The following is a 25,741-nucleotide window of genomic DNA, read 5'->3' as shown; positions in this document are numbered from 1 at the left end:
GGGGTGTGTGTAGGCAGGTCCCAAGATGTAGTTCTCTATGGGCTGCAGAGGGAGGTGAGCATGGGTCAGAGCCTGAAGGTCAGCAGGAGTCTCCAGCATGTCTGTTTGCTGCTTGAAAAGGGCTAGCATCTCCTGCTGCTTATGTGTCTCCTTTTCCTGTGCTTTTCTCCTCTCTGCTCTATCCCTGTCCATTCTGCCTGCCCTGTGCTTGGTATCTGAAGCACCAGAGGGTGGGAGGTAAACCCACATGAATACACCTCTGAACTTTGGGGCTTTGCTGACCTAGGACAGCCAACTGTGTAGGGGGTGCAGTGGAGGGAGAGGGGAGCAATGTGTTAAAAGGACATTCATTTGTTGGACCCCCACACACACACACAAAGTGGGAAACTGAGGCCAAGGACACTGCCCAACACACTGTGGAGTTGGCTTGGCTTATGATCACATATGTCTGAATATGGTTGTGATGTTTTTCCCAACTAATGTTTGGTTCCCTTTCCTTTTTAATAAAGTTATCTTCTGTTATACACAGACTCAGTGCTTGAAAGTGGGCAAGTATTGCCTCTTGGAGGCAGCTAGGATGCAGTTAAGTTTTTCCCCATTACAGGGTGGGGGCTCAAGCCAGTTCTGTGTTGTAATGTTAAGAGGAACCCCTAGATATTGAACTCAGCCCTTGTTGCTGCAGACTTCAGCTGACAGAAGGGTTACACCACTGTAAGGCTGAGTCTGACCCTGAGAACCAGTTAAATAATGAGGGCCAGGTCCTCAACTGCTGATAGTTGTTGATTTCACTCAGCTATGCTGATTTACACTGAGGATCTGGCCCTCTGTATAGTTTAAACACTTATGGTTGGCTCCTAATGGGTCTGGTCATGTTTGCTAATTCCTGGGGTTAAAAATAGCTTTTATATTTTATATCTGTATCAACAGCTTCTACTACTTATGAAATCAATTGTTACTTTGTCACAAGCCTGGTGTGGGGCAGTGCAGCCATAGAATAGGATAGGAAACAGATTATGACTTGGCCACAATTTGCCTGTCAGCTATCTCCTGCTTGGAAAGGGGATGGACCCTGTACCAACCCTGTAGCTAGCACAGCTTATTTCCCTGGTTGGCATATTTGGGAGTGCAGGGCAGGTGTGTGCAGGTAGGAACTCTGCAGGTTGGGTAGCTGGCAGAGGGAAGTAAAGTAATCCTCCACATAGGCATGCAGAGAGGTCACTGATTTGGTCCTATGTGGCTCATAATATTTGGCTCCTAATGTACCGAAATAAATTGAGTTTACTTAAAGCTCCCATTCTAATAGCTTGAGTAACACATTGACTTCTTCATTAGGAGGTAATTAGATTATGCTGGTACTTCCTTATGCTGCATAATCGAATCTACTGAGTCTACTGCAAGTGCTCTTTTAAGATGCAGAAGATTCACGGAATCCCAATGAACTGTGTAAAGCATTTGTTGACGGTAGGTAATACCTTTAAAGCTCTGGTCATCTCTGAACATGTGCATATATAACACCCTTTACTATTAATGGAAATTACAGATGCACATGAAGGGAGTGACTGAAATTTGACTGGGAGAATAGGTAGCTTTTTACATTGATTTTTAAATGTGGACAGCTGATCCTGCAGTCCTCTGTGCGCAGAAAACTCCTACTGCTAACAGCATGAGTTGCACAGCATAACTGGTACATTTTTAATATGGTAGACCACATTTTGTCCTGGCGTTAGCTAAAGATAAGTCAATTGTAAAAGAGAAAATAGGTTGCCTCTGTAGTTTTGGAAATGGCTATATCTGCACCAATTAAATACATCCCAGGTTTCTCTGATGGAAAAAAATGAAACCACACAGAATCCAGTTTTCTATATTTACTTAATGAAGGGGCAGGTTTTGCAGCCTTGTCATGCAATTAGTAGCAGTGAGAAGTCAATGGGACTACCAGCATGAATAAGTTACTCATTGTGAACGTGGGTTGCAGAATTGGGTCCTACATTTTTGAAAGGCAAGTAGCTGTAAATCAATTTTAACTGGTATTCATCTGATAGTCTCTCATCTGGTTTGCAGCTGAGAGTGTTTTAGAAAGGAAATGTATCCAAGTTCAAACTTCCCTTTCAGAACTTCTGAGACTTTTGAAGAAATGTGAAGTATGCAAACTTTAACAGAGATGTATTGAACAGGGAAACAGATGAATGAGACTTACGGACATGAAAGATAATGCTGGAGTATTTTGCTGAAAAACTTAAATTCTCTCCATGTTTCTTGGGTCGCTGAGTATATTATCAGTTTTTTAATGACAAGAAATTCTCCTCCTTCCCCCATTAAAGTATATTATCAAGGGAAAAAAGGTTTAAAATATTTCAGTTGAGATTTTTAAATCACATTTTTACATCTGGATTAGAAATTTAATAGGAACTGGGCACCCAAATCTCTTAGATGGCTTTGAAAATCACATCCTTAAAGTCCTGCCCATGCTGCCCAAAGCAAGGAAATTCATTTAGGCTGAAACATTTGTCCTTAACTCATCCAGCTGTGTACGTTGAGAAATCATCATGCATTTTAATGTTAGTGATCATAAAATAACTAACATGGCCATTTAATTCACAGGGGTCACAAGGAAAACTGGCTTGATCAGGTGGGTACATTTGAATGTATAGTTCTGACAGCCTTAATTTAATGTGGTTGGTTTGTCAAACCTTGACAGAATTAGTATGCTGAAATGAATAGAGATAATATGTAATGAAGCCAGACCTCTTACTCAGCTAAAGAAGGTTGTAGTTAATGTTTCATGTCTTCACCAAAAAAAGTCAAGATACAAGGGAATTATCAAAGTCAGAATTGGGCTATTTTAAATTATTCATATTTCTGAAATGTAGTGAGATGACTCTCTGTAGGGTAGTTGAGTGGATCATTGTAATATGTATGGGACCTAGAGCATTTTTTTTTCTTCTGAGTCTTTAGTGTCTAGATCAGACAAGTTGTTCTGGAGCTGAGCCACAGGTGGTCTGGAATTTAAACTGCACAGGGCACCAAAACTACTCACAAACTATCAAAGCGATCAGAATCTACAAGTGCCATAATAAGCAAGGAGGAGATGTTGTTGGAAGAATCAAGGAAAAGTTCTCTTCAGTAACTGAATGCCCTCGCCTGCACCTAGCAATAGAAAGAAGAGATTAAGGTGGTTGGATTGCATAGTTTCTAATGTCAGCTCCAAACAGTCACTGTTACTTGTGCAGTCCCAAAGGGGTACAGCTTTTCTGCCAAAATTGCTGAAGTTTAGTGGCACTAGAAGATGCCTCTCACAAGTATGAATATTGAGAGGCTGTTTCAAAGAACCAGTGTACCTGAGGCAGTGTGGTCCGCTAGGTAGGGCACTAGACTGAGACTTGGACTTGGTTTCCATTCTTGACTGTCACCAAATTTCTGTGTAAACTGAGTCAGGCCAGTTCACCTCTAGTTTCCCTCCCACTGTTTCTTAGCTATTTAGATTAAGCTTATCAGGTCAGGGATTGTAGCCCAGAGTCTCAAAACTATTTAGGTACCTAATGTCCCACTGGTTTCAAAAGATACCAATCTCATTACATGTAATAGAAAATTGCAATAATCTTTTAGCCCATTCTATACTGGGGGGAGGGATAGCTCAGTGGTTTGCGCATTGGTCTGCTGAACCTAGGGTTGAGAGTTCAGTCCTTGAGGGGGCCATCTAGGGATTTGGGGATTGGTCCTGCTTTGAGCAAGCAGTTGGACTAGACGACCTCATGAGGTCCCTTCCAACCCTGAGAGTCTATGAAGACTGGATTTTCTGAATGTCTCTAACTTCAGATCATCCCAAAGCCTATATCACATATTTTGTAAATGTATTTCCACAAAAGGACTTTAAAATATATACAGTATATATATATACAGTCACAGGTGTTCTTCATATTTGCAGAAATATTTTATACTGGACCCAGAGTGTATATCTAAAAACTAAATTAGAAAGCAGCACACTGAAGAGTAGGAAAGACTTTTTTTTTTTTTTTTAAAGAGCATGCTGTCCCAGGTAAAATTCAAATATGGGTGGGAGAAAAGGCCCTTTTTCATACTCTCAGCTTAAATGTAATGGAGCATTCATTGAGATGCTACTTTGCTGTTGACTCAAAGCCAAGTTCCAAAGTTAGCCAGTAAAATCTATCATGTGATGCAATCCTAGGTCAGCAAAGCACCAGAGTTCAGAGGTGTATTCATGTGGGTTCACCTCCCACTCTCTGGTGCTTCAGATACCAAGCACAGGGCAGGCAGAATTGACAAGGATAGAGGAGAAAAGCACAGGAAAAGGAGACACCTAAGCAGGGCCGGCTCTAGCCATTTCGCTGCTCCAAGCACGGCGGCACGCCGTGGGGGGCGCTCTGCCGCTCGCCGGTCCTGCAGCTCAGGTGGACTTCCCGCAGACATCCCTGCGGAGGATCTGCTGGTCCCGTGGCTCTGGTGGACCTTCTGCAGGCATGCCTGCGGATGCTCCACCGGAGCCGCGGGACCAGCGGACCCTCTGCAAACACGCCTGCGGGAGGTCCACCAGAGCCGCCTGCCACCCTCCTGATGACCGGCAGAGCGCCCCCCACGGCATGCCGCCCCAAGCACGTGCTTGGTGTGCTGGGGCTTGGCGGCGGCCCTGCACATAAGCAGCAGGAGATGCTAGCACTTTTCAAGCAGCAAATAGACATGCTGGAGACTCCTGGTAATACATCCTCTCAGCACTTTGTTCTTTGCAGAGTAGAATTTTTTAAAATGTAGATTTAAAAAAAATCTTCTGTTCAGTAACAGCTAATGCTTGATTCTTGAAAGGTATCTGTCTATCTAGTTCCTTCCTTTTCTCAGTTCATCCAGCCTTCATTGGCCAACATGGAATTGGAAGTACTGTAATTCATCTGTTTGTCAATGGAGTGCATAAAAATTCAAGTGAGTTCTGCAAATCCACTGATTGGAATATATAATCTACACATTATGTATTTTATTGATTCTAAGGTATCCTCAAGCATTAATTGACTCAGTCATGGTCTCTCCAAATTATAGGTATTATGAACCAAACACAGCCTTCATTCACTTCTTGAGCTGTGTACTCTGTGCACTGCAGTCAATAGAGTTGCACAGGGAAAACAGACACTCATTTCTCTCTCTCTCTCTCTCTCTCTCTCTCTCTCTCTCTCTCTCTCTCTCTAATTTTGAAACTGTGGGTAAGATCCTCTGTTGGTGTGAAGCTTTGCAGGTCCAGTGAAGTCAATGGAGTGTTATATCAATTTATACTGGCTCAGGATCTGGCCCTTTTGTAAATACAAGCAGATTCTAATTTGGCCCTTGAGTTTACATCTGTCTCTTCACTGCCACCTTTTGAACATTTTCATGAAAATGGAATTGTCAAAATGTCCATTTTTGGATCGCAACCTGCACTTTTTGAGTTAGGGAGGGGGAAAGAGACAGACTTTTGCACTCTGTAGCCTGGTGATTAGGACGCTGGCCTGAAAAGTGGAAGACCCAGGTTCAACTGTGTATGCTGCTGGATTCAGAGTGATCTGGGATGACAAACTTGGCTCTGAATTCAGATCCTAGAGCATTCTGACCCAGGCAGAGCAGGGGTATGAACCTGAGTTTTCTACCATCCAGGCCCAGTGCCCTAACCACCAGGCTCTAGAGTGAGAGTCTCTCTAGAAAGCCCTGGATCCAAAAATCCTTCCCACAAAGTTTTCATCAAAACTAATACATCTCAAGTCTGATGTTTAGGCTCTGGCAACATACCGTAACTATTGGGCTAAAAGTTATGAGGGTGGTCCCCCTCTGCCCTGGCTGCTTTGGGTGAGCTTGCATACGGGGACCTGCTCTGGGACGTGAGCTCTTGGCATGCTTACTGGATCAAGCCTCACAGGCGAGTTGGGCAAAGGAATGCCTCTCTTCCCCCAGTTCATGCATTGTGGTCTGGTGCTTGGGCATCCAGATGCATAGACTCAGGCTGCAGTGTACGTGCACAGAGGCAGAAATATAAGCACTTAGGGAACTTCTGCTGTAGATCTTACGAGAGTTTAGGTGCCTGCAGGTTTCAGCACAGAGTGAAGTTTTTGTGAATCCCAGGACGGCTGGTTGGTACAAAGAACCATTATTTGTGTTTACTCCATTTCTATTTTAGTATTAAGAGGAACATCATGTTACCCCTTTTGCTCAAGAGATTGAGAGAAAATGTGAAGTGCAGTAATTGTTCGGGTAAGTGTGAGATGCACGCTGAGACACTCGTTGTTTGTCCTGACCATTTTTAAAAATAATAATTAACTGTCACTTTTTAGCAGTAAGAAACCTAAAACTAATCCTTTTAAAATAAATAATTGCAGATCTTGTATTGGAGACTGCAAATCAGTTATATTTTTCAACATTGAAATTCATGTAACACTTAATTTTTTAAATCAAGACTACCGCTGATGCAGACTTATCTGACCTGTGCACCCATTTCTATATGATCACATATGTTCTATGTCTACTATAGTTTTGTTTGCATCTGGACTGCATGAAGGATCACGTAGTTTTGTTTTGGTTTTGCCTTAAAATGTAGTTAAGGTCAGAAAGCAACTCTCTGTACATCTTATTTCCCAATAGCTTTTATATCAACTTTGTAGTAGAGATGGATTTTAGAAGTGTGATGCGGGGCAACTACAAGAGATTTGGTGACAGCGTAGGTGCGAGGAGAGAGGAAAGCGAGGCCCTCAAAGTTGTGAGCTTGAGTGGCTAGAGGACAGTGGAGTTATGACTGGTGATAGGGGAAGGAAAAGTGGCAATGGAATAGGCGAGATGGAAGTTTAGTTTTAGCCCTGTATGGTTTCAGGAAGTGGTACCATACCCTGGGGAGATATTGTGAGTAGGAGAGGTGCACTTGGATCCATGGGGAGGGATAGATGAAATAGTCTAGGTGTTGAGGGTTAATGCAATAGGAGAAGGAAAGAAAGAAGAGGGGGAAGAAGGAAAACAAGGTTTTCTGAGGTGATCCCAGTTGAAGTTGCTCTCTTTACAAAGAGTGCTTTTTGACTCCAGCAATGGAGCTGTGTTTATTTTAAAAACTGTTTCAAGGCCACATCTTAGTATTTGTCTATGTGTAAAACTCCCTTTGGCTGGACTAGGATCTATGCATATGAATCGATGCATGGCATGGCCCAGCCCCTAGTGAGAAGCTCTTTTTGAGTCATAATAGAAGTAGACACAAAAGAAAAACAAGTTTTGTTGCAATATTTCACTGATTCAGCAGCATCTGGTTGAGGTGCCTTACTGAATCTGGCTTGGTGTGAATGAGGATTTATGAAGTATGGAGATTTTTGTTTTGAATGATTATAGCTGCCAGCTGGTGGTTGTTCCATGTTTGTTCTTGTTATTAGCAATTAACTTGTGTATCCGTTTTTCACATCAGGAGTATTTATTTGTTGCAACTACACTGGGATGGCTGCCTGTTTCAGGTGTTGGCTTAGTATATGAGATGAGTTACAGAAAGGAAGTAAATTCAGAATGAATAATTCAACACTCTACAAATATTACACACACACACGAGTGTGCGTGCACAGCCATATCCACTATGTTAGGAAGAATCCGTGTGTGTGTGTGTGTGTGTGAGAGAGAGAGAGAGAGAAACCCCATAACCCAGATTTCTGTGCATGCAGAATATTAGAGTTGGGATTTGGCAGGTGGTGCTGAGAGCAGAATTTTCCCCTCTGTTTTCAGATTGATACATTTTATAGTCTGACTATGTATGTAATCACTGCATACTCCCATTGACATCAGTTGCTATTATGCAGCAGCTGCAAAACCAGCAACTCGGTGGGATGAGGTGGCGGGGGGACATATGTTTGTCTTCATGTTAAAAACATATTGTGGGGAACAAAACAATCAAAAAGATTTTATAAGGTTTTGATGTGCAGCTGCTAATCCACATTCTCTCACAGGTCTGCAGACCTGATATGGATGCCATGTGGGCAGGGCCAGAAAAAACTGAAGTGGCTGGGAATCTGCTGGAAACTCTATTCCACAACCCCACAGATCTCTAGCTAAATTAATAGAGATCAATATGATCATCTATTCTGACCTCCTGCATAAGACAAACCGTAGAACTTCACCTAGTGATTTTTGCATCAGCCCCACAGCATCTAGTTGAGCTGTAGCATATCTGTGTGAGAACATCTTGATTTAAAGCTGAACATGCCAGAGAATCCACCATGCCCATAGGTAAATTGTTCCAATGGTTAATTTAATTACCTTGGTAAAAACAACCACCACCTCATTTCTAATCTGAAATTCTATAGTGTCAGCTTCCAACCATTGGGTCTTGTTATACAGTTGTCTGTTACTTTAAACAGGCCTAAAAACATCAAGAAACCTTCATCCCAAGTACACGCTCATACTGTGATGAAGTCATTGCTTAACCTTCTCTTGGATAAACTAAAGAGCTTAGATTTGAGTTCAAGACTCTCAATGTAAAGCAAATTTTCCAAAATTCATAACTTTTGTTGCTGTTTTCTGAACCATTTTCAATTTGACAGCATTCTGTTTGAAGTGTGGATATCAGAACTGGACATAGTAGTATTCCAATAATAGTCTCACTAATGTCATAAACAGTGGTAATAACACCTCCCTACAACTACTTGATATTCTCCTCCTTATGCTTCCCAGAATCACTTTTGCCCTCTTAGCCAACATGTTGCAATGGGTGCTCATGCTGAGTTAAGTAATGTCTCTTTAAATAGTTTGTGAGCCCTCTAGTGCCCTCGCTCTCTTTCATGTTCCAGAACTCTGCCAGAGCACTGTGTATGTACACATATGCAGCTAGCCCTTGCATATCGTATTAGTTAATGAGCATGGTTACAGTATTTGGATCACACTGTACCTCTGTGTCCCTTTGAATTATGTTTGTACATGATTGTTGTGTGCCTTTTGCTATTTATGCAATGATCATAATTACCCCCTGCATGTGTGTTTAGTAGAGTTTGACTGTTGGCTCCACAGCCCAGACCTCTACCACTTGAACTAAATGAATAGCTGTTAGCCAGTAGCAGTAGTAAGCTGTTTTTTTTTTTTTTGTGGACCAGCCACTTGAGGGCATGCAAAACACTGAATAATGGGGGTATGTATGTGTATGTGTTGGTGTGTGTTCCCAATTCCCACTGTTTAAATAGTGATTTTTTTCCATTGCTTATAATTTAGCAAAATCTGAGTGGCCTTTTACAGGGACAGCAAAAGGCAACCTCTGTTATCCTAGGACTATCAGCCTATCTGATAGAAATGAAAGTTTGCCAATGGTTAGTGTGTTACTGGGAAATTGGGAGACCTGCATGCAGTGTCTGCTCCACCACAGAGTTCCTGTGTGACCTTGGACAAGTCACTAAGCTTCTCTGGCCCAGATCCTCAATTGTATTTAGGCCCTAACTCATTGATTTCAGTGGGAATTAAGTGTTCAAATACCTTAGAGGATCTATTCGTCTGCTTCCATGGTCCATCTGTAAAGTGAAAATAAATAGCACTTTCCTACATCAAGAGAGTGTTGTGAGGTGCTCCAACAACAGTAATGTGGGGAGGGGGGGTCGGTATATGAGTACCTAATAGATAGCTTTAAAGTTCCTGCTCCAAACTCTGTTGGTGCTAAAGCTGGAATAAAAAAAGTAAGGACAATAATTTAACATTTGCAAAATCACTTGTTTCTCACTAACCTTGTTCTATAAAATGGCTGACCATTTTTGGTCAAACTTTCCCAAAAAATCCAACCTGAAGCAGTGACCAAACCTTCAAAATTTCAGTCCGATTGGATAAAAATTGCCCAAGTTACATAAAGAAATTTATAATAGAAAGGGGTTGGGAACAGGTGTCACTACTGCTCCAGCTATAACAACACATCATATAGCACTTTTCACCTACAAAAAACTACGGCTTGCATCATGTCTAAGTAAGAGTTTAGTATGATCAATGGACTCTGCCATAAACTGAGCAATACCTTACTCTAGAGTAGTCATCTTGAACCCAGACTAAGAGGTCCCACCACCCTTAGTGTGGTAGCAGAATTTGGCCCTAACTGATTTTATTTCAAACATCACCACAGTTAAGTTGTATTTTCAGCTGAAGACTTGTCAATGATTTTATCTTGGTTCACTTGTTCACAAAAAATAGTACGGTTCATTTAGTCACAACATATTACTGCTGCAGAGCTTGAGAGAGATTATTCAGCAGTCACATTTTCCCATGCAATTTATTTGAAATGATGCCTTGAAAATACCGATAGACAAGCATTGTTCTAGGTGGTTTCAGTCTTGTTGATCAGCGTTTTTGTTGATCTAATTCCAGCAGATGAAGATAAATCTAAGACATTTTCAGCGACACCAAAGGCCTGACAATTTCAAAACAAAATCCCCTCAAGATGGACTTATTTTCAGTTAAAATTGGGCTGAGATGTACTATTACAATTCAAAGTGGAAAAAATGGACCATATTCAACAAGTTACCTTGTGACTTGCAACATCTTTGCTGAGAGATGAAAAGCTGAAGAAACAACGAAAAATAACTCGCATGCTTGGAGTCTGCTCAACATAATTAAAACTGATGCGAGACCAGCTGGGTGAAGTAATATCTTTTATGGGACCGACGGCCAACTTCTGTTGGTGAAAGAGACAAGCTTTCAAGCTTCCACAGAGCTCTTCTTCAGAAGTTGGTCCCATAAAAGAGGATATCTAACCCACCTGGTGTTACGCAATCCTGGGACAAACACCAGCTCTGATGACATTGCATAAAGTTGATATTGCTAAGTCATGCTTAATAGAAGTGATTATTTAATTTGTTTAGTTTTTGATGAATCACAGATGTAATTACTGCTTTAAATTGCCCTACATTATAGTAATGAATTTAAACAGCGATACAGCATGACTGTATTTTGGGCTTGTTTCTGCTCTCTCTTGCAGCACCACTCTATAGAGCAAGGAGTCACTCTGTAATTACTCCAATGCAAGCAAGAATAGAATCTGGCCTAGTAGTGTGCTTGAATGTTCCATTAGTACACATCTCAAATTACTTGTGAACAACCTTGTGTGTCAACCCCTTGAGACCTTTGGTAAAGAAACATGGTTTCCATTTCTGCAGATGGACCAGGGTCCTTTTCAAGAGACTGCCCTAAGGGCTTGATCTTGTAGGGTGCTGAGCATAATAGACCAAAACCTTTAACCACATGAATAGTTGTATTGATTACTTAATTTCACATGCATAAAGGTAAGTGTGTGTTTAAGTTCTTTACTGGATCAAGGCCAAATGCACAGCACTTTGCAAGATCAAGCCCTAAAACATGACTGAAAAGGTGTTCTATTATAATATGACTCTTTTGTTTAAATATTGGTTTTAAATTTATTTTCCCAATTTATGCAATATATCTTTCTACTATGATACACAGTTAATTACAGAAAGCTATATCATCTTGTTGATAACTGTATTGCTCACTGCCTATTATTTTAAATGAACATTAACTTTGTTTTGTAAATATATTTAACTCTTCCCCCACCTCAACCTTAGTTGGCCTCAACTTTTTCTGCAATCCCACTGCAACATTCCATCTGCTTCTTTCAGACAGTAGCCTTGTTGGTGTGTGTTCCCAACTCAGGGCTAATTTCTACTTTTCATTCTCATTTAAAAGATCTCTTGGGTAGGGTGTTCAGACAGAAAGTGTGAAAAACAGGGACAAGGACATGGGGCATAATAGGCACCTGTATAAGACAACACCCTGAATATTGGGACTGTCCCTATAAAATTGGGCTATTTGGTGACCAGGAGCGGCGCCAGGGTTTTTGGCACCCTAGGGGCAGGGCCGGCTCGCCGGTCCCGCGGCTCCGGTGGGCACCTGCCTGCGGACGGTCCGCTGGTCCCGTGGCTCCGGTGGACCTGCCGCAGGTGTCCCTGCAGACGGTCCGCTGGTCCCGCGGCTTCGGTGGATCTGCCGCAGGCATGCCTGCGGATGCTCCACTGGAGCTGCGGGACCAGCGGACCATCTGCAGGCACGCCTGCGGGAGGCCCACCAGAGCAGTCTGCTGCCCTCCCAAATCCTGGTGCCCTAGGCGACCGCCTAGGTCACCTAAATGGAAGCGCCGGCCCTGCTGGTGACCCTAATCTCAGGAGTTGGGTCACACAATAACACACAGGGTTTAAGTTGTTTAATTGGAAATGGAAATCAAAAAGTGCTAGAAGAATTACTGCAGAAGTGGTTGCTGTGTTGGGCGAGCAGTCAGAATTAATTAATCAGCACTGGTGTATCCCCTTGAGTAACTTCTTTCTTCAATGGAGTTACTCAGGGTTTAACACTTAGGTTAGAAAAATGAGAATCTGTCCATAGGGATATAAGATCAATTAGTTTTCTTTAGTGATTTTTGAGCTGTGACAAAGTGGGTCAATGATGGTTTGGTTGGGCTTCAGTTGGGGATAGCTGATTTTTTTTTTTTAACAAACCCATGTTGAGCCCCCCTAACTTATGAGTCTTTCTGTGACTCTGATCTCTCCCTGCAAAGGCAGAAGAGCTAAGAAACTTTTCTGCCAAACTTTTTTTTGGGGAAAAAAAATGTCTTTGACACCAAAACATTTTGCGAATGTGTCAGTTTTGCTGAATAAAAATAAATCCAAGATTAAACATTTTCAAAATGTGACGTACATTGACTTTTTTCAGTGCCAAAGGATTTTTGTTTAGAAATTTCCTTCAATTTTTTAATTTTTAAAAATAAAAATAAAATAAAAATGCATTTTGTTCAACTCAAAACAAAGCACTTTGAATTTTTGATGTGCCAAAATTTTTTAAACAATTCTTCAGTGTTTTGGAATTCTCAGTGAACCAAAGAATCAGTTCTTCACACAGCTCTTTGTCATGCTCGCTTGTCTCTCTTTTTAGAGTGCAACCTCTTTAGGCGAGGGGCTATCACTTAAGTCTGCACTGTTACTGGGTGTGTGCTTCCCAATGCAGGAAGACAGAGCCAGAATGTGGCTGTTCAAACTAGCCCAATAACAGTGTGGTTGTGGTAGTACTGGTGGCAGCTCTCGTTAGTTGCCTGAGTATGTACCCAGGGAGTCCTGCGGGATTGTAATTGTGTAGCTACCCTGAGCTGGTACCTGTGTGCTGTGGCCACAGTGCTATTTATAGCATACTAGCTTGAGCAGAGCTAGCAGATATCTACCCATGCTGAGAAGCACCCTTCTAGCTGCAATATAGGGTGGGGCGTGTGTGTGTGTGTGTGTGTGTGTGTGTGTGTCACAATTGGCCCTTACTTTGGCTGGGTTATCCAAACATTGTCATTGTACTCGATAAGCTGTAAGTAGAACTGGTCAGGAATGAGGGGCTTTTTCCTGTGAAATACTTTCAATTTGTAGAAAAAAATGAAAAACTTTAACTTTAAGTCTTTGCCTGAAAATTTGTTTAGCTGTGAACACAATTTTACATCAAAAACAATTTTGATGGGGAAAAAGTTCAACTATCTCTAGTTCTGACTGCATCTCTTTCTTGTGTGAGTAGGGGTGCGCATGTGCACATTTTTAACAAGTTTATTTACTGCTTGTGAGCAGCTTAGAACTGACAGTCCTGGAGACGGAAGTGCTCCGTCCATAAAATGGGCACCCATTGGCAGCAGCAGTGCAAACATCTTCAGACAACAACATCAATGTCAGGAGGGGTCCCCTTTAGAGGTAAGAAGTAGGTACAGTCTCTGTATTCATTCAGTCCTTGGCTGCTTTTGAGAATGTGAGCAAGGGTGTCCCCTATAGAGGAATGAAGTTCTGGAACAGCCTTCCAAGGGGAGTAGTGGGGGCAAAAGACATATCCGGCTTTAAGACTAAGCTTGGTAAGTTTATGGAGGGGGAGGTACGATGGGATAGCCTAATTTTGGCAATTAATTTAGCAATTGATCATCGGTTATCAACAGGTAAGTATGCCCAGTGGTCTGTGATGGAATGTTAGATGGGTTGGGATCTGAGTTACTATAGAGAATTCTTGCCCACGTGCTCAGGGTTTAACTGATCACCATATTTGGGGTTAGGAAGGAATTTTCCTCCAGGGCAGATTGGCAGAGGCCCTGGAGGTTTTTTGCCTTCCTCTGCAGTATGTGGCACGAGTCACTTGCTGGAGGATTCTCTGCAGCTTGAAGTCTTCAAACCACAATTTGAGGACTTCCATAACAAACCCCTAACCTATGTCTGAAGTGGATGGGTGAGATTCTGTGGCCTGCATAGTGCAGGAGGTCAGACTAGATGATCATAATGGTCCCTTCTGACATTAAAGTCTATGAGTCTGTAACAGTGGACATAGCTAAGGTTGCCCACTGGTTTAGCACTGGCCATCTAATACTGTGCCAACAGTAAGTTTTTGGTCACTGCTAATTTAGGTTTGAGTTGATTCAGCAATTTGAGACTACACAATCCAATGTAAATTCTGGGAGCAATCCAGTGTCTTAGTATTTCTCTTTGATGCTCTCGATGCGCTCCAGCTCAATAGCACTTCAGAGGCAGCTACTCTGATTTCCAGTAGAGTCTGTATTTACAAATGCTAAATTGGGAGTGATTGTCAATGCCTGATTTTAGCTTTTTAAATGCAAAATAAAATTGAAATCAGCCAACCAGGACCTCTTTGAAGTGCTATTGAGATCAATGGCCAAACTGAATGAGGTATTTGGGTCTTTTCTTTGAAGTTCAGTTGTTGCACTCAGCTGTACTTGAAGTGGCTGGGCTTGATTTCAAGTTTTACTGTGACATTTAAGCAGCAAAATTTGGAGTTTCAAACAGCTTCCAATTTTGTTATTCTATGTGAAGTAGAACTTCAAAGAGACGTATGTGCCTCTAAAGAACTATTTAGTGTCTAGGTCCCAGCAAGATGCAAAAGGGTAGGAAAAAGTACTAGCAACCAAACCACACTGGCTGCAGCAAATCTTGATATGTTTCAAAGACAATAAGCAGAAGGTAAATGGCTTTTATCTAATGGAGATAGATAGTGATACATTTGGTGATGAGGTTAGTAATGACACACTCCTCGTTCCTGTGGGGGTAATTAAATATGGATACGACATTACAAAAAAGACCCAACTGCAATCCAGCTGTAGACTCAATTTGGACTTGACTCTGATTTCACATTAATCATAACTCCAGTTAATACAATAGCGACTTCTGATTCATACCAGTAGATCTAAGCTCACACTCAGGCCATAAGACACCTGCTGGGAATGCTATATAAAGTGCAAGTGTGGGTGGTGGTCAAACTTGATTTTCACTATATTTTCCCCCCAGTCTGCATAGGCAGGAACAGACTTTAATTATCCTTTTAAAATATTTTAGTTGCCATTTTTTGACAATACTTCGCAAGCAGATGGCCACATTGATATTTAGTTTAATCACAGAAGGCTTTTAATCCAAAGTAACAAATGGACCTGGCTGTGAGTGAAATGCTGCTGAATGCAGCAGTCCCAGTTTGATGGAGAGGCAAAGAGCGGGGTAAAATGAAATACCATGCAGTTCACAGAACAAACCCCTACAGCTATCTCCCATTAGCCTTATGCTTCACAAGGCACTCTGGTTTTTTTAATACTTTGTACAGGAAAAATATTATCCACAAATACGCTTGCATTATATATATTAAAGGAAAAAAAGTCTGCTGACCATGATGACAAAGAAGTCAAGATTTTAAATAAATAAAACCAATAACACTTCAGAAATACTGGCTTTGCTTTCTCTGACATTAGAAACTCCAGTTGCAAGAAAACAAGCTTATGTTACATTAAGGATGGTGAACATTCAGAGCTGAATTTGCACTGTTTTTTAAGAGACTTGAACTTGTAAAAAGGAATCCCAGGAGGCTGCAGCTTATTAGGTTTAGTGATTAAACATACCAAGTACACAAACCTTTTCCCATGCATTTCTATGCCCATGACAGTTTTACAAGTTTGTTTTTTATAAATTTCATCTTTAATATTTGCAGACTTCTTTAACATTACGAGCCTGATTTTTCACTTACTCTAATTTTATGCCTGTTAATACCAATGAGACAGGTCTGGTCCCTCCCTCTGATCCTTATCTTTCTTGTTTTTGAGATGTACTAGTGAATCTTAACTGTGCTCTGCCCTTGTTGTTGGCCTAGTGGGGTGCAAAGTTCAGGTCTTGTAACCAGTTAGGCACACAATTGTTTTTCTGTGGGCACTGGTCTTCCCCAGCATCAACCCTAATGCCCAAGTCTTCCCTCCCTGCTCTAAGTTTGTATGGGCATAGAATCACAGACTCTCAGGGTTGGAAGAGACCTCAGGAGGTCATTTAGGCCAAATCCCTGCTCAAAGCAGGGCCAATCCCCAAATGGCCCCCTCAAAGTTTGAGCTCACAATCCTGGATTTAGCAGGCCAGTGCTCAAACCACTGAGCTATCAGGGCAGTGCAGTTTCTCAAATAGTGGGCGAACCTGACCCAAGGGGCTCCAATCCCCTGTATGTCAGCTATCTCAAAGGGCTTACTGGGATAGGTCTCCTGGAAGCCATGGGCAGGTTGAATATGCCTATAACTTATTGTGCTAGGCATATTACTTACACCATTCTCTAGGTACACATTGCTGTCCAGATGCTTGCAATAATCTCCTGATCAAACTCATCTCTGCTAGATACCATACACCTGGTCTTAGTGGGAGATTGGATCCCTGCTGGGCAGCAGGAAAAACTCTAGACAGATCTGAATTCTGTCCAACAAAAACAGTCCATAAAGGTCCAGTAGAGTCAGATGAAAGACTCAAAGCAGCTGGCCACCAGTAGACAATGGGTTCTTAGTTCAAGGAACAGAACAGAGTTGTTACAGCCAGACCCACCTAAAAATCCACGAATCTTGTGGACAGCAAGAACGGTGTAAAAATCAAAACATTGCTTTATATGGCCTTTCTTTTTGCTTGTAAATGAAACAGGAGAATAAGTCACAAAATGAACAATTTACATGGAAGAACTTGTACATCAAGGAAGCAGCATCTGCTGTACACACGATAGGATTGGCTGGTTTTGCACCAGTGTGGGAGAACCTCAACATATTGCTTTAATCTCATGTGCTAATAGCAGCTACTGAATAGTTAAAATTCTTTTAATGATGTTAATACAAATGACAGTTTAAAATGCATTTCTTCTCAAATGTAGTATTGTGATTTCAGGCATTAGGGCGGCACCTTGCAGGATTGAACCGATAGACCCCAATCCTGCAATGTTTGTGCACAGTTAGTTAGAAACTCACATTCCTTTCTCCTCCTCCTCCTCCTCCCCCCCTTCCCTTTCTCCTCTCCTCTCTCCCTTTGACCTCAGTGGCACTTTCTGCAGGTAGAGGGGCTCTACCAATGTGCAACAAGTTTCAGGGTCAGGGCTTTGGAGCAGATGATAAGTTATTTCTTTAGGAACCATCTTAGAATAATTTTGTCTTAGTTTTTTTGCAGTGTGCAGTCTCTTGCAAAGATATTAGATTCCTTGTAAGACTAGCAGTTTGCATTCCAAATGCATTATTTTTGCATAATAGATTTTAAGAGACCAGGATGACCACACAGAGAAATGTGTTTGGTTTGCCTTGTCTGACATTTGTACTAGGCGTTGACTTTAATTCTTCAGCTTCTCTCGCATCAAACCCACCAAGCTTAGTTTTCTAATTTATTTTTACATTCAGCTATTCAGGTGGCTTTGGTTTACTTCAGTGTGTGTGTGTGTGTTTAAGTATGTGTAAATAGCGCAGCTAATTTATTACAAAGTAAATCACCTTCTGATCAATTATTTTACATCTTACAATTGCTTAGTTTAATTGCCCTTATTTAATGTGGAGATTCAGTGTATGCACAAGTTCAGGTTTTCTTGTCTCTTTTTATTCTGATTTAGAATAAAATGGCCCAAATTCTGCTCATTTGGGTAGGTTTCATGCATAGGATTACATTAATTTTTCTATGGACCGTCATGCAAACTGCTGATAGAGGTCCTCTCATTCCCTTGTGCCACTTCTCAACTATTTCCCTGCCCTCTCTTCTTCCATTCCTTAGCTTCTACATTAGCCATTCCCTCTGCACCTACCACCCCACACATGGCTGTCACCACTAGCACAAGGGGAGCCAGTGCCCTCATGTGAAACATGTTAGTCATGCACCTCACCCTCTGCATTTAATGCGGCCAGGGCACCTTGCTTACAATAGAGTAGGCCAAAGATGATACTCTGAGGACTACAGCCCGCCAGGACCTAGTGAAGTACCATAAATTTGAGTTCTGACAGGTCCACCTTCCTTACTGGAAGGAGTATAGTGGTGGCAACCAGCAGTCTAAACTGCTGTGAGCAGAAACAGCTGATACATTGTATGGAACCAGACTGAAGCTTAGGTACACCAAAATTTCAGAGGAGACCATTGAAAATTTACATTTTATCAAATCATATCTGTTTGAGCTCATTTTGGGCCAGATTGTATGTGCTCCTTGCTCTACCGGACACCAGCTGCGAGGCACTCAGGAGCCTTTATACAAGCAATCCCTGTGATCTGGTCACTACTGCTTCTTTGATGGAGGCGGGTGCTGGGAATGGAATGAAGGCACAGTGTTAGCCTCAGCCTCGTTCTGCACCATCCCACTGGGTAGAGCCAGCATGCTAATCTGGTCCATCTGGATCAGCTAATGCACAGCACAACCCAGATAGACCGCCAGCGTAGGAGCAAGGCAGTCTCTCTCATGTGCTTCTTGTGGGTTGGTGCACCCCTGCACCATCCCCTGTCCCCCATATAGGGGTGTGGCGTAAGTACCACATTCTGACCTAATCTTCAACAGATTTTTAATAAAGATTCACAGGGATGTGAGTACAGTTTGTCAATACTCATACATTTTTGATTCTGCCATTTAAATTACAGATCTCTCTGCATTACATGTGTGGCCTGTATGTTGCACAGTAGTCACGGTTTACCTGCTGCTGGTTGAAGTCTGATCTGTATATTTTCAAAGAGATTGCTTGCGTGGTAAATCCCTGACTCCCACAAAAAGCAGTAATAAGCAGCATAGGTAAGGTCTTGCTAATGTACATCAGTGCTGATCTGAAGGGATCACCCTGAGGTGTGAGAGTAGTTTAGTCTCAGTCAGTCGTTAACTTCTTTTCTGAGGCTGGTGCCACGTGTGATGGTGTTGGTTTGTGTTGTGGATGTACGTTGACCAGGCCCTGGATTCGGACCACACAGGCCACTGAATGCCCCTCAGATGGTTTCCATACTAAAGAAAAAATCTGTTAGTTGGCCTGTACAATCCACTCACTTTTTGAGTTAGAATAACGGTGCTGCATCAGAGTTACTGTTTCTGAGATTTATGGTTTTCTTTCCTCTCCCTGCACAAAACTGCAACCCAATTACAGAGCAGGCAGCAGAACATGTAATGGATTCCAGACTCCTTTGGTTATAATAATATTATGACTATACATGGCCCTCTTTGTCTCAAGCAAATACCTAAGTGGTCTGCTATGACAAACAGTTTAAACATTTCTGGCCACCTCTACCCTTTATAGAGTGCACCATGGTTTTGAGAAGGAAACTGGACAGACTTGTCCCTTTAAATACCTCTGTTTCTTAGTTGCAGGATATGAAAACCACTAACTGAAAAATTAAGAATAAGATTCACACAGTATTTGAATTGGGGCAGGAAATAAATGGTTCTGTGCAGAGAAAGTTGTAACTTGCACATCATGTGAAAGGATCCCAGTCCACTTTACAGGCTATGATTTTGGGACAATTTCTTAGACTCTAAGGTCTCTGGGACAGCTGCTGTCTCAAGGGAGCAGAGCGACTCTCTGAACTCCTGGAAATGCATAGATTTTAGAGCCAGACAGGGCCCACTAGGATCACTTCGTCTGACCTCCTCCATAACACAAACCATAGAATTTCACCCAGTGTTTGTGGTTTCAAGCCAATAACTGCTGGTCGAACTCTGGCAATCTTCTAGAAAGACCTCCAGTCTTGATTTAAAGCATACTTACTGCATTCTGTATGACCAGCCAGCTCAGTTGACCAGAACAAGTGGGGGAATGGCAATAGAAGGAGCAATCTATCTGCCTCCTTCCCACTGATCCCTGCCCACGGGGTGATGTGTACCTTAGAGAAGTAGGAAAGGAGAGACTAAGGCCATTAGGTAATTGTTTTCTCCTCTCACTTACTCTGGTGTACCCTGGTACCTAGCGAAGCACGGGGCCTGCAATTCTGCCTGGCCCTTATGTAAGCCATGCATGGAGAAGATGGCTCCTTGCATCCTCACATCCCCTCTCTCCTCACAACTGCATAATTACCAACCAGTAGCTGGCACAACCATATTGCAGCCATCTCTGAGATGAGCAGTCATTTAATTGCATCCATAACAATGTAGTCCAAGAGCTGAACAATACCATCCAATGGAAGCTGCAAGGGAAATCGAGGATACATAATAATTAAAGGGTGACATTTCAGAGCAACCACAGGAGACAGTTGTTTGCATCCAATTTTCCTTTCACATCAGTGTAACTCCCCTGGCTTCAATAGGGTTACTCCAGATTTACACCAATTAACAATATGAGAGGAAATTCAGAACCCCAATAACATCAGCCAGAGCGGCATGCCCAGATTTTTAGGCAGGGTTGGGAAATTTACAATAATTGTCGTCTTAGCTAGAGTAGAAAAACATTCCAAGTTCTCTTTTCATATAATGAATATTTCATGAGCCATTTCAACAAACAAAGTATCAACCAAGATAAATGGGCTTCATGGAGTAATTCCTCAGCAAATCAGTAAAGCTAACAGGCTCAATTGTGTAACTCCCTTGGACTTCAGTGGAGTTACGGCAGCAGACAATTTGCCGCAATGTTTCTTAATTTAGAGGTAATTTTTAATGTTTTTCTTATCTCTGTAATTATTCTTTTCAAAGATAAATGCACAATTCTAACCAAAAAAGCATCCCAAAACTGGCAAAAGGAGATGTTCAGGAACAGCTGGATTCTGCATTCCCTTGCCTATCCAAAATGCCTGTTTGGGTGCATGAAGAATGATGGAACAGACTCCAGGTGAGCTACCATAAGTTACCCTTCTTTTATTCACAGAAAAGAAATTGCACACTGATCTAATTATTGATGTAAAATGCAATACACATTGCATGCATGGCCCTTTGTCAGCCTCGTGATTATTCTTGGTGTACATGCATATTGTACACATTTTTGTGTTTCAAGACCCAAAACAGTTTGTATTTTAAAGTAATTGCAACACATTGAGGCTGTTGGGTCATGCACCATCAAAGCTCAGGAGCTGGACATCATATAGAAAGCAAGATAGATTAAACATTTTTGGGGATAATATGAAGTAAGAATTACTATACTCTGGGAAAATTTTCTTTTTACAATTTCAGCAACTCTTTAGTTTATATGTGTTACTTTGTATGGGTGTGTTTCTGTGCACACAAATTGGGCAATGTCACATATCAATAAATCTCTTAACATTTCAATATGCGGTTTTATTATTGAGTTGAAACAGAGCTTAATTATATACAGAAACTATGTTAACCAGTAAGACACTGCCAATTCTTAAAAAAACAAAAACAAAAACCCTCAGTTTGCTAAGTAGAGGGAGACCGATTCATTAACCAGCAAGGAAACTTGGATATGTTTGAGACACTTATGTCTATGTAAAATTAAAAGCTTTATGGCTAGAATCGTAGCATTGCTGAAATACTTCAAGGTCCTGGAATCTGCACTTGGAGCAATGGAAATTTAAATATAAAGTGGGAAATGTGTCAATAATTTGATAAAGGGCTATCTAAAAACATAATGCTATTGAACCTGCACCTTACTTTGTTAATTAATAGCATAATAATTAAATTGGAGAAGACTTAATATTGAAGTCATTCTCCAAATATGGGCTGTATCAGAGATAGGGTGACCAGACACTAAATGTGAAAAATCGGGACACGGTATGGGGGGTAATAGGTGCCTGTATAAGAAAAAGTCCCAAATATTGGGACTATCACTATAAAATTGGGACATCTGGTCACCCTATTCAGAGATGACACTTATACTATACTTGATCTGAGCTACTATTATATTATGCAGTGTCTTTCCTGCTGAAATAGGAGGGAAAAATAAGGATCAACTAAAGGAAGCAACTACTTATTTCTCCCAACTAAAGACATTAGAAGAAAAGGGAATAGCTTTGTGTGAGGTTGGAGGAAAACATAGAAAGACAAGGGGAACCCACTGAATGGGACCCTCCACTGCCTGTCTCCTGCAGTCACAGGAAACTGAGCATGTGGGATATGCTCACCTGATCCTAACGTATGATTCCTGTTTAATGCTTCAGGAAAAGAGGAGGAAAAAAGAAAAGATAAATCATTGAAAGTTATCTATAAAACTTGAACAAGTGAAGACAGGATTTCTTTTTTATTATTAATGTCACAGCAAAACTGCTAACCATGTTACTGAGCCCTATATATTTAAAAAAATGAACAGCTATGCAGTCACGGTATTAAGAGTTTTATATTTACATATTACTATAGTTGGCTAATTACTATGCAACTGAGTAATTACTGTGCACCTGAGGGCCCTAGTCTATATTGGGACTGCCACTGAAGTGAGAATTCAGTGTGCAGGAAGGTTGCCGAATTTGGAATATGACTCCTTATAAATGTAGTAAAAAGATTTGAGACCAAGATATATTTAAATTACAAAGAAAAAAACAACAACCCAAGATAGCTGGCATTGAGTCTCATATTTACTTTATATCCCCAGAGTATTTTCTTTTACTCAGTTGTCATGAAATCAAATATGGGAATTCAGTTGCAGAAAGTTAACATCTACACTGTGATGTTTACTGTTTGCTTCTCTGGGCATATACAAATCACAGCCATTTAAAGTATACACCTTCTCCTATGAAAAACAGACACATCCTGGAGCTTTTGTGGAAATCCTCACTAAGAATGGTTACAGCAACTACAGTATGTAAACTATTGCTTTTAAGTTTCAGCTTTCATAACAAAGAAATTGTAGCACTTGAAACATTCTCTTTTACGTTGTCCTGATTGATTTATTATCATCAAAGATTCCTAAACAACATTGGTTTGAGCTGTTTCTTTCTTTTTCTTTCTTTCTTCAAAAGTGTCACTCACTGTATCCCTTCCGTCCCCAAATTGAGATAGAAGGGGAAAAAGTGGCATATGCTGGAAATGCATGGGTGAAATAATCTGATGAAAATTAACTCTTACATTTATAGAGTTCTTTTCATACTAAAGCACCACAATTTCACAAAAGCAACAGCCCTTTACCCATTTCTGAGTTAGGAGAAACTGAAAAAATACAGAGATCTCATTGTAACTATACATTAATCAAACTTTTCTGAACTGGGTGAACAGCAAAAATGGAAACAATGAAGAGCAGGTAGTTTAATAAGAGGACGAAGAGATGAATTAAAAATGAGCAGAAGCTATGATTGGCTGAACGATACTTCTGTGCACGCTCTGTCGGTAAATGCCCTAAAACTTTCTATAAGATTTAAAGAAGCCCTTTCTGACATCATTGCACATTCTCTCTGCCCTGCCCACCCCAAACAGCACAAAGGCTGCTTCTGGGACAATGTGCAAGAGAGAGTTTGTGTCTTACGAAATACAGCACAATTCTCAAATATCCTAACTTCAGGTAAGGAGAAAATCACAGAAGGAACCCCTCTTCCCCCAGCCACATCTAATTTTAGGGTCTCTGCAATTTTTGCTGAACAACTTCTGCCTCCATTACACTTGCTGAACAATCATAGCTCCTTCCAAAGGAGGCAGTGAAGTCGCATGGCTTGCCCTGGAGGAAGAATGAGACTTCCCCTCCATTCCCCCCCGGGGCAGTGCTGTGCAGATTATTGCAGTCACACACCCGCTTACCATTCATGGAATTTGTCACAGCCTTCCCTCCTCCATTATTTGTCATCTAAAGTAATCCCTTGTGTCCGCATTGCTGCTGGCAACAGCACTGCCTGCAGAGGTGGTTGGCTGTAGAGTAGAGGCTGCTGGCCAGGGCTTCCATGTTTTTTGGAGCTCAGGAGGACTATTTTTTTAATCCCACTCCCATCCTGCCTCACAATACGCAGTCTGTTTTTACCCTGCTCCTGCTATTAATGGATCCTGTGAGATCCCAATTTCTTCATTGCCTCTCGCCGCCAACTTTGCACACCACTGCCCTAGGAGGTCAGACCCACGGAAGGTGTTCTCCCAGAGATTGTTCCAAAGCTGATGTCATAGCACCACTCCTGTGGATCTGTGACAGCTGCATAGTGAAAACAGGAGTAGAACGGTGTTTAAAAGCCCCTTTTTGCCATAAAGTCAACAAATCCAACACTAGATACATAAAGGACATAGATCTGCTGAGTAAGAAGGTGCCATATTTGTCTGGTTTTAGTTTTGGACAAAAGTTGAAATTTCTCTTCTCTACTGTTGCCAAGATACAGTTCCCCCATTATATCTGTGTGCTACAGCACTATTGACCCAACCTTGTAGAAGAGAGGTTAGGTGTGAGGATCTGATGCTATAGAATTTCTCTAGCCACACAATAGCAGCAGTAAGAGGAATGTATTTATCCCTCTTCACCCCATTCAGAAGAATGAATTTCAAAGTGCAAGTGGGACTAACTATAATTATTTATTTCCAGTATCATCTGTAATGCGGTAGGCACTTTCTTAACAAAAGAGAGGGCAGGAGTAATTATTATCTCATGGGAAACAAAGACAGAAGGAGTATATCATATCAATTGTTAGGATACTGAGATTTATTTTAACATGTGAACTGAATTTTAAAGTCTACTAATTAAGCACATAATCCACCCCACTTGCTTTGTTTCTTTTTTAAAAAAATCTCAGGAAAATACATTTAAAAGACTGTTAATCACTTTCATCGTTCTTTGTGATTTTAAGATGTTGCATTAAGTTTCCAACAGCAACTTCATTTCAGCCACTTTTTAATTTTTCTGGGTAATTGTGTAGGTAAATAATGTATTACTCCTTGTCATAAGCTAGATACCATAAAACAATCAACAGCACAGGAACCTTAACTTTAGCATTTCTCAAGTGGGATTTATACCGTGCAACCTGAATATTTAATTACTGGAGCATTTTGCACAGGCTTACACAGGAATCACTTTTCCCAGCACTGAAATAGAATGAGCAGCTGTTTAATTGCACACAACAATTTAGAACAGCAAGCTAAGAACACAATGATATCAAACTGAAACTGCAGGCGAAATATAAAACACTCAGCATAGGTGGAATAAAGTCTCAGATTGGCTGCTCTTAATTTTATTTTTTCTAGTAGTATACAAATGATGATGAAAGTCTGCTTGTTTACAAATATCAGGCTTCTAGTTCCCTGATTTTAAACCAAGCCTGCCTCTGTGAAAAGAGTGTATCTGACTTGCATTTTCAACCGTTCTTTCAAAGAAAGCATCACACATCAGTAATTAAAAACTGTTAAATGCTATGCTAGCCACAGCTCCTTTAGGTTACTGATAAAATTGTTGGAAGACAGAGTAGGCATAAAGGTTTTTGTGGTGGGTTGAAAGGGTCCAACCAATAAAGTTAGACACCAGATTTGGATTTTGGACACTTAAAACTTCAGGGATGTCTGGTGCTGGAGTTTTCATGCAGCCCATTATGAAGATAGAGGCCACTTATCAAATTCAGATGGGAGCTGGTTTGGGGCCACACACAGTTCTAGGATTTCAGAATTGAGAGTTTTATTTGGATCC

At 41.2% G+C, this 25,741-nt stretch overlaps 1 protein-coding gene across 6 annotated transcripts in view; it reads right to left on the bottom strand.

The window, feature by feature from the left end:
- SHISAL1 (shisa like 1) overlaps positions 1-25,741 on the bottom strand; it is a 174,305-nt gene that overhangs the window by 15,132 nt on the left and 133,432 nt on the right. For 5 of the 6 annotated variants that reach the window (XM_030539909.1, XM_030539898.1, XM_030539892.1 and 2 more), the window contains exon 5: positions 2,415-3,147. The exons of the other annotated variant lie outside the window; for it this stretch is intronic. In XM_030539909.1, coding sequence (XP_030395769.1) covers positions 3,060-3,147 — 88 coding nt within the window. In that variant the 3' untranslated portion in view covers positions 2,415-3,059. Of the gene's footprint in view, positions 1-2,414; positions 3,148-25,741 lie in introns of those variants that run through there. 6 annotated transcript variants of the gene reach the window in all.

The sequence above is a fragment of the Gopherus evgoodei genome, chromosome 1 (genome assembly GCF_007399415.2).
Source record: "Gopherus evgoodei ecotype Sinaloan lineage chromosome 1, rGopEvg1_v1.p, whole genome shotgun sequence".
In the NCBI taxonomy this organism is placed as follows: Eukaryota; Metazoa; Chordata; order Testudines; family Testudinidae; genus Gopherus; species Gopherus evgoodei.
Note: the sequence above shows the minus strand (reverse complement) of the source record. Positions and strands in the feature narration are given on the sequence as shown.